At 45.0% G+C, this 9,247-nt stretch overlaps 1 protein-coding gene across 1 annotated transcript in view; it reads right to left on the reverse strand.

Annotated features, from left to right (window-relative positions):
• CCDC6 (coiled-coil domain containing 6) overlaps positions 1 to 5,056 on the reverse strand; it is a 169,134-nt gene extending 164,078 nt beyond the window's left edge. Inside the window, exon 1 of the mRNA XM_007958930.2 lies at positions 4,757 to 5,056. Within this exon, the coding sequence (XP_007957121.1) occupies positions 4,757 to 5,056 (300 nt within the window). The remainder of the gene's footprint in view (positions 1 to 4,756) is intronic.
• Positions 5,057 to 9,247: the final 4,191 nt, after the last annotated feature.

Consider the following 9,247-nt stretch of genomic DNA (forward strand, 5'->3'; position numbering starts at 1 on the left):
CTGTGAAGCAAACAGGAGCCCGATCACGCATAACTGGTAAACCACCAGAAAGCTTACCTTGACCCCAAGGGTAATGTAATGGGGAATCATTTAAAGTTTTTAAGCAGGCAATGACTACTTTGGATTTTTGCTTTTAAGACCAGTCACTCTGGTGTTGAACAAGAGTTGCCACAAACTGGATATTGGCAATTCTCTAAACTCTTTCCCACCTGCTACTCCCTAGCTCCCATCCTCCATAAAAAAAATAAATAAGTAAGACAGAGAGAAAGAACACTATAAAAGACTGTCACAACTTCCAATATTTTTTTTTTAATTAAATGAATTACATGAAACATACAGAAGGTACCTATAATGTGAGAAACTCTGGACATAGAAGAAATGTGAGAATACCCTCTTTTAGAAGACTGGGTTTGTGTATAGTTAGACCTAACTGTTAAGTCATATTTTCCCCAAAGTTGTGTCTAAAGTTGAGTGTTTCCATAAGAATCTAAGGGGGAAAAAAAATTAAACAAAAAAGCAAGACACACCACACCTCTTTATAAGGGCAAAAGTCAATCTGATAGCTTCAGAGTGTCTGCCAAAATAAAGTCTTAAAAACAGAAAATAGTGTATTAGGCTTCCAGGGTAAATAAAGCAAAATGCACAACATTAACTATATGGCAGCTTTTCCTGGTTATGAAGCCATTATACTGTAGATGCTCAAAGAAACCAGGTTTTTTAATCATGCCATACTAGCATGCTTTTTTACTGTAACTTCAAAACATCTTTCTATTTCTGTATTTCTCTAAATTTCTATGATGAAAGATTAATCCCATAGATAGAAAAAGACATTTAAAAACTGGTGCATTATAGGGCTTTATTTCCAAATCAAATCTATACTGAAGATCTGAACTTGTCTTGAAAAACACTCACTCTAAAGAACCAGCTGCCCACTGAGTATAAGGACCTGCTTATACTGACCATTGACCACTTAGAAACCATCTGATTACTGCCCTGAACTGCATTCCCTCATCTGCTCAGAGACCACCACTCCTTAACATTTCACACTAAAATGACTCAGATAATCCACAATCACATTTTCTTCCATAGTACAAGGCATGCCGATGTAGCCTATAATCTAAAAGCTATTTCAAAAGGTATAAGGGGAAAAAAAATCTGACTCAAAAAGGTGACTGAGCATTTGTTTTTTATTTGCCCTACTCCAAAGAAGAAAGTATGATCTGTAATCTGCAGCCAGTTCCACTGCTGATTTAGATAATAATTCAACACATTCTGTTCTACATCTAAGTCCCCAAATGAAATGCACTGGAGGGCAAGTTATAACTTCCAGATGCACCAGGTACTTGTAGATAGGCAGACAGAGATTCTTCCCCTAGAGGATGTTTATTTACCACTATCACACAGACACTGTGAGAACACAGGCCCGTGAAGCCAGTTCTCTAATAAATGGATAGCTTGATCAGAGTAAGCACTCATATAGCAAAAGAGACAGGTGAGACCATTAAATTAGAGCTTCCTAGGCTGACTCGATGGCAAACAACAACAACATTAGCATTTTGGGAGTTCTGGTAGCGTAGTGCCTGAGGCACTTGACTGCTAACCAGAAGGCTGGCAGTTCAAACCCACCAGCCATTCCTCAGAAGGCAGATGAGGCAATCTACTTCCGTAGTGATACCGCCTGGGAAACCCAAGGAAGGGTCGCTATGAGTCGGGTCCGACTCGCCGGCACATAACAACAACAACAACATGAGTCAGAATCAGCTCAATGGCAATGGGTTTGGTTTGAGTTTTTTGGGTGATGTAGCAGTTAAGTGCTCTGCTGCGAATCAAAAGGTCAGTAGTTCAAACCTACCAGCTGCTCCATGGGAGAAAGATGTAGCTGTCTGCTTCCATAAAGATTTAAAGCCTTGGAGATCCCATGGGGCAGTTCTTCCCTGTCCTATAGGTTCACTATGAGTTGGAATGGACTTGATAGCAACGAGTTTTTGGAGTATTAGCCCCCTGAGAGAGCTCTTTCTTCCCCAGGGTATGCGTTCCTGAACATGTACAAGGAAAAGGAAAGACCTGCACGCTCAAGAACTTGAAAGTTAACGTGATAACTGGAAAATGAAGGTATAAGAGCCAGAAAGGCAGGAAATAGGATTGTAGTCCTGTCTTCTCTTCAAATTAACTAAAACAATGAAAAATCTAACAAGGCCTTCACTTCATTAAGTACCTAGGAATTGTCACAAACTTCCTAAGCAGCTACTAGCAAAGACAACGTTGAAACTAACGCTGTTAGAGAGTCTGCATTTAACTTGACAAAAACCACCACTCAGTGCTGTTCCACGGACTCCTTATGTCCACAGACCCATTTCATAGAGTCACAGGCATTTCTCCTTCCAAATTATATACCTGAAAGGTCAACTCACCCCAATCTAGATCCTAGGTCAGTTAACAAAATACTCAAAACTTGAAGGAATCTTGTCTCTATAGCTGTCATATGCTCCTTAGTAACACCTGACAAGTACTAGGAGTGAACTCAAGTACTTTTATTTGTCACCTTGACTGTATTAATCAGAGATTAGAAAAGAACAGAGAGGTTTCTAGTACTTGTAAGCTGTCACTAAAGCAATTTAAATTTGACTCAGTAAGGCCACAGATCATTTCACAAAATCTATTTGGTTGGGTTTCAATTTTAGCTGAAAATGAGTGCTAAGAAATAAAGACACCACCTTGGACACCCTTCAAGCCAAACATTCAGAAAGGCTCTGATCTTATACACTAAGAATAAGCATGTAAAGCCAACAATTTTGTATACAATTTACAGAACTACTTATAAGATGGCCAAAGTGTCAAATAGATAACCCTTTCATAGTCTTCCTCCACCCCCCCCCCTTTTCTTCCTCCCAAACAAAAACAGCCTGAAATGCTCACTATATGCAAGAGGATAGAGATTCAGTTTCATGTAAGTTTTACTACTTTCAGTGGTTTAAATTCTCCAAAAGACCAACCCTCTCATTTATGAAGTCAAATCTTAAATAAACTACCTACACCAACGTCCCCCTCTTCTCAACTCCCCCCCCCCCCCCTTGCAGAAACATCTCTCTCAGCCAAAAAAAGCCTGCATAGGAGGCTTGGAAGCTATCTCTGCAAATCCCTCCCCCTTCTTACCATAAGGGCACTTCAAGAACTTTATAGCTGGTAAATATATGGATGTTGTTCTAATTCTATCCACCAGGACTCGATTTGAGCACAGAAAGTGTCTTTCTACAGCCTATTTCTAATCATGCTGCCAATCATACTGAAACTTTGGTGGGAAGTGGTTTCAAAGCAAATTAAGGTGGTCATCCAGTTCCTGTGCATGAGCCAGTATTAAGGGAAATGCACACTCCCCTGCTGAAATTTTTCCGGGCACAGGGTCAGCCTCAACTACCTCATTTCATTTCCAGGGTGTGGCATTTGATCCATACCCAAATCCACCCCTTCTCCATCTGAAGGTTCCTTCTAATCAGCTATTGTGCAGCAGTTATGGCAAATGATCCTCTTGGTTTCTTGCCATTTTCTCTGCTCCTGGCTGGGAAACTGTTTTGATCCAAATAGAGTTGTCTGTATAGGGATTGTGCACGTTAATGATGTGGCAAGCTGGCAGAATTTCAGGTGAGAGCACACAGTGTACTTTTTCCAGTTATGTTCTGCCTCATCACCCTATAGTGAGTGGTCTTTTCACACGCCTGCTACACCAGGAGAGAGACCTACAGACCTAATCCTTCCCTATTCCAGGGGCCAGGTAGAAACAGAATACAAGGTCTTTTCTCTCGTTAAGTATTTAGACTCAAGGGCAAGATATCCCTAAGCACTCCATCACCAATGATGCAAAGACACGTACATCTTGCTCAGCTAGAGTCACAGTCGTCACTTTTTAACCTGGCCTCAGTCCCAGCCCTGGCCAGTCCAGTATAAGATGCTGCACTCTCACCGCTCTACATTACCCACCACCATCTGACCGCTAACCAGAAAGCTGGTGGTTCAAACCGCTGTTGGGAAGGAAAATTGGGCGATCTACTTCCGTAGAGATATCGTCTCCGAAACCCAAGGAGGGTTCGCTGTGAGTCGAAATCGACTAGGCGGCAGTGAGTGGTTTTTGGTTTTTTACCTACCCAAAGGAACGGACTTCCAACCGAGATGGGAGCACCAACTCCGGTACCCACCCTTTCCTCGCCATCCTGGCCAGAAAACTCCACTTCCCGGATTCCCAGTCACACTCTCCCGCCCCCTCCCCGGGCGATCCAGCCAGCGCCGTCCAGATGCCAGCTGAGTGCCCAACCCAACTGTTCACCCCCCACACCAGGCCCCTGGAACAGGCCCCAGCTTCCTCCCTATCCTCTAGCCTAGAGGTGTCTAGCTTCTCGACGCACCCCCTGTGGCATAGTAGAACTGAGTAAAGTCTCACCCCGCCCCCCAACCATTCCACTGGCCTCCAGCTCTGCCCTAGATGAAGCAACCCCTACCCCAGACGCAAAAAAGGGACCGTGGATGGTTGCCCCACCAGTCTTCCGCCGCACTTTGCGACGGCCTGGACCCCCAAGGAAGGGGCACCCGCCCTTTCTCCCGCCCCCCCGCGGGCCGGCAGGTCTCAGCAGGGAGTGTGCTCGCTGCGGCTCCCCGGGAGCCTTGGGGAGTCCCAGGGAGCCTCGGGGCTGCCTGGATTGGGGTGCAGCCTCTCCTGGGGACAGGAGGAGGTAGGCGCTGCGGCGCGCCCCCGGGGGGCACTCACGATGGTCACGCTGGCTTTGCGCAGGTCGCGGTTCTCCTCCTGCAGCGCCTTGCACTTGAGTTTGTAGGTCTCCAGCTCGATCTTCAGCACTTTGTTCTCCTGCTGCAGGGAGGCCAGGCGGTTGGTGAGTTCCTCCAGGCGGAACGGCGAGATGACAATGCCCCCGGACTTCCCACCGCCGCCGCCGCCACCGCCGCCACCGCCGCCGCCCGAGGTCGACGAGCAGGACTGCATGGCGGCCGAGCTGCTGCTGTTGCCCCCCGCCCCGTCCGTGTCGCTCTCGCTGGCGCTGTCCGCCATGGCTGCGGCGGGCTGGGGAAATGAGAAGGAAGAGGAGCAAGGAGGCAGCAGCGGCGTTGGCTGGGCTGCGAATGAGTGGGCGCCGGGCGAGCACAGGGGAGCGCCGAGCTGGGCGCCTGGCACCAGAGCGCAGACTCGGAGCGGCAGCAAGAGAAAGAGAGGGAGCTTCCCGCTGCCAAGGGACCTTGTCTGCCAGAGAACAGAGACCCCGCCCGGGCTCGGGCAGTATTACACTGGGGCTCGCTCCAGCCGGGCCTGGCGCGCTCGCTAGGCCGCCCTGCAAAGCTTGTCGAAAGCTCTGGGACCCGCCCGCCGCCGCAGCGGGCGGGGAACGCGCGGGCAAGGCTGGTGGGGGAAAGCCAGGCCAGCCTCCGCGCCACCAGCTCGCCAGCCACACGTGGTCCGGGGGAGGGCCTCCAAGCCCCCTGACCTAAGCCTGCGGCCTCCCAGCCTCTTCCGGGCTCGCTCCTGCTCCGGAGAAAGAGAAACCCAAAGCCCTCCAGCCTTGCAGGTGCTGGGGACACGTGGAAAGGTCAGCCTGGCTCCGGCATCCAGCCCCAGCCGTACTGTGGACCCATCTTCCGCCGACTGTGTGTGCGCCTGTCTCCCTCTGTCTGTTTCACACATGCTTGCAGCTCTTGCGGTTTTATCTTCCCAGTGAACAAAGTGCTTTACATGGATAGAGCTAAGAGAATAGAAAGTTCCCCTACATGGGGCCCAGTGGGGCGAAATAGCAGCCGCCACAGGTTAACCTCGTTAAGAAAGAATTTGCAGAAAAGATACACTGCCCTCTTTACTCCTCCTAAGAGTAATCCTATCAACCACATACCGCTCACTTGTTTAAACAAGGTGCAACTTTTTTTTTTTCATCTTGCAAACAGTACCAGCACTTGTCATGCAATAGGATTAAGGAGCTAACATTTACATAATCCAAAATCAAAAAGGAAAGAAAAACACTTCTCATGGAAGTACTGAAACACATCTTTAAGTGCCAATAGTGCCCAAGGCATTTGACTGCTAACGAGAAGCCTGGCGGTTCAAACCCACCAACCACTCCACAGAAGGAAGGTTGGGCAATCTACTTCCGTAGTGATACTGCCTGGGAAACCCAAGGAGGGGTGGCTGTGAGTCGGGTTGGACTCGCCGGCAGGAGTTTGTTTTTTTGGATTTTTTTTTTTTTTTTTTTCAGACTAAGCATATTATTGCTACACAAATGTGTCCTGCTCAAGTAGGAAGACATTACTACTAGCCTTTACTATCGTCCTCCTTACTCCTAGCAAACTACAATAGTTTACGAAACAACACAGATTAATTACTTTAACCTGGAGCCCTGATGGCTCAAAGGTTAAGAGCTCAGCTGCTAACTGAAAAGACGGTGGTTCGAACTCACCTAGCAGCTTTGTTTCCCTAAAGATTATAGGCAGCACACACTGCATGGGGCAGGTCAACTTTGTCATATGGCCTATGAGTCAAAATTCAAATAGCATCGAACAAGCAGCTCTGAAGATAAGAAATTCAAAATCAACTACTATTATTTCCTCTCTCCGCTCCACCCCCCCATGAAACGTTGGCAGGAAATTGGCCCAGCAGGTGAGATGACTCTAAACACTTAACAAGGTTGACATAAAACAGCTTTCACTTGTGTATAAAAATTTGAAAGTGAAACTGACCAGACAAGTTTTATTATCCAAGCTTAGTCAAAGAAGAATAAACATATGGAAACAGAAAATGGGAGTGGGGGCGGAGACTGGAGTGTAAAAAGAAATCTATTGCCTTGAACTTTTTTAAAGATTTATAAAATGTTAGGAAGGATAAAGAAGTGGCTTGAAAAATTTTTATGCCCCCTCCCTGATTAGCTTTAAATTTGTTCTAATGATTAAACTATTAATCAATAGCTAAAAGAAACTGGTATCTATCTGGGAATAAACTCTAATAAAACTCCAAGTATTGTTCTAAATGACATCCATCTTTCACTAAAATGGCTACTTCCAGCAGACAACTCAGAAATGCCAACTGCAATTAAACCTCAAATTTCTCCTAAGTATTTTTTAGTTTAGTGCTAGAAGACTTCTGAATTTAGTAACTTTGGTGTGGCCAAAAAAAAAAAAAAAGCGGGGGGTTGGCGTGGCTGTGCTCTTCAGAAACGAATAGCCAATCTAAATAATTCTTTTATAAGTAATCCAGTTTAATTCTCAATTGGATTATTTTTTCTCCAACTTTTCTTTTTAGGGATCTGGAATATGAGATAAGCAGCTCATTAAATTGGAAACGGCTTCTGGAAAACCCACTGTCTGGGTGAAATGGAAGAGTGAAGCTAGCAGGGAGTAACACCACGGGAGGAAACTCAGATTTAACAGCATTCTTTCCACTTTATTCAGGCCCTGATAGAATCTTGAGAGTGAGTCTGGCTTCCATACTTCACAAGTTTCTATTGTTCCCCATCCCATAGGCTTCCCCTTTTAGAGATTATTACAACAGCAACATTCCTTTCAGGCAGAGCAGGGGGCAAATTGGCCTCTCTCTTTGCTTTATCACCAACTAACCCGCCTAGCAAAGGCAGCTTGACTACTTACAATCAGCCGAGGGGTGGAGTTTGAAACGCCAGACTTTCTTAAAGGGCCCCACATCCTGGTAAGCTTGAGAATGCATTGGTCCTGAATAGGATTTGGAGGAAATCTGCATTTTGACATGGTACTTGTAGGCAGTAATCGCGTTTAGGAGACTTTAGGGGGAAAGCCATCTTTTAAGGCTTCCCTGCTGATACAGATGGGAATAAACTGGAGAATATTTTACACTGTGGTTTTTATTGTTATTGCAAAGCAGAAGCATGTCTAATTTTCTCCTTCTTGTAAAAATGATTCCCTTTATAAACAGACCATTTATCACAACATTGGTTCAGTAATAGCATTACAATGGAAACACCAGTTACAAAACCAATAATATCATTCTAAAGCTCCTTTTCAGCTTTCCAGAGGAAATGAATCAGAAGAATAAATGGTGGTGTGTGGTGCCTGGAGGAAGGAGGAGCAAATGTAGATCATCACCTCCACCGGAGAAATAATGAAATTTAGCTTTGCCCTAAAATCAAGCTGCAAAAATGTAAGAAAAAAAGGAATCATCTACTATTGCTATAGTCTACTAGCAAGGCACAACTTCAGAATTTGTTTATCTAATGCTATTTTTGCAGCTGATTTACTGTGGCTTGGGGCCACTGTGTTTTCAACAGTGAAATAAAATGATGTCACAAATCATAGGGAAATTTTCATTTTTAATGGCTATAAATAAATTTTACAAATCTAGTTAACATCAGATCAAAGTGCCCTGATTCAAACATTGAATTAATTTGGTGGTTGCAGCACCTTCCTATATGTTTTTGAAAAGAATTGGTGTAAGCTAATTACGAGCTCGCTATTAAAGAGCATCATAATTTGAAGAAAATCATAAAAGAATATCTTACCATTTCTTGAAAAAGAGTAGATGGCCTTTATTTAAATGCAATTTTGATTTACCAAAAACCAAACTCACTGCCATCTAGTCTAGTCCAACTCATGGCTACCCCTCCTTGGGTTTCCGAGGCTGTATCACTATGGAAGTAGATTGCCCCATCTTCCTTCTAGGAAGTGGCTATATCAGTCCCTAGCTCTAATAAAGATTTTCTCGACTTTAACACTATTGACACTTAAAAACTAAAAAATCAAACCCATTGCCATCGGAGCTGATTCTGAGAACTTCCTCAGGTTGTATTCTTTATAGAAGCAGAACTGCTACATCTTTCTCCATTGGAGGCGCTGTGGGTTCAAACTACTGATCTTCTGGTTACCAGCCCAGAGCTTTAATCACTGCAACACCAGGGCTCCTTTTTGACACCTGAACCAAAAAAAAAACCAGCCAAGCCTACTGCAATCAAGTGGATTTCGACTCATAGCGACCCTAAACTACTCTATAGGTTTCTAAGGCTATAAACCTTTATGGAAGTAGACCACCACATCTTTCTCCCATAGAGCTCCTGATGGATTTAAACCACTGACCTTTAGGTTAGCAACCCACCACTGCACACTAAGGCTCTTCATGGGCTCTTAACCATCCACTGCCATCAAGTCAATTTCAAATCATAGTGACCCCCATTTGGTTTCCAAGGCTGTAAATCTTTTCAGAAGTAGACTGCCTCATCTTCCTCCCACGGAGCACCTG

Source organism: Orycteropus afer, unplaced genomic scaffold, assembly GCF_000298275.1.
Source record: "Orycteropus afer afer isolate SDZICR_OR568_19922 unplaced genomic scaffold, OryAfe1.0 scaffold00016, whole genome shotgun sequence".
Lineage (NCBI taxonomy): Eukaryota > Metazoa > Chordata > Mammalia > Tubulidentata > Orycteropodidae > Orycteropus > Orycteropus afer.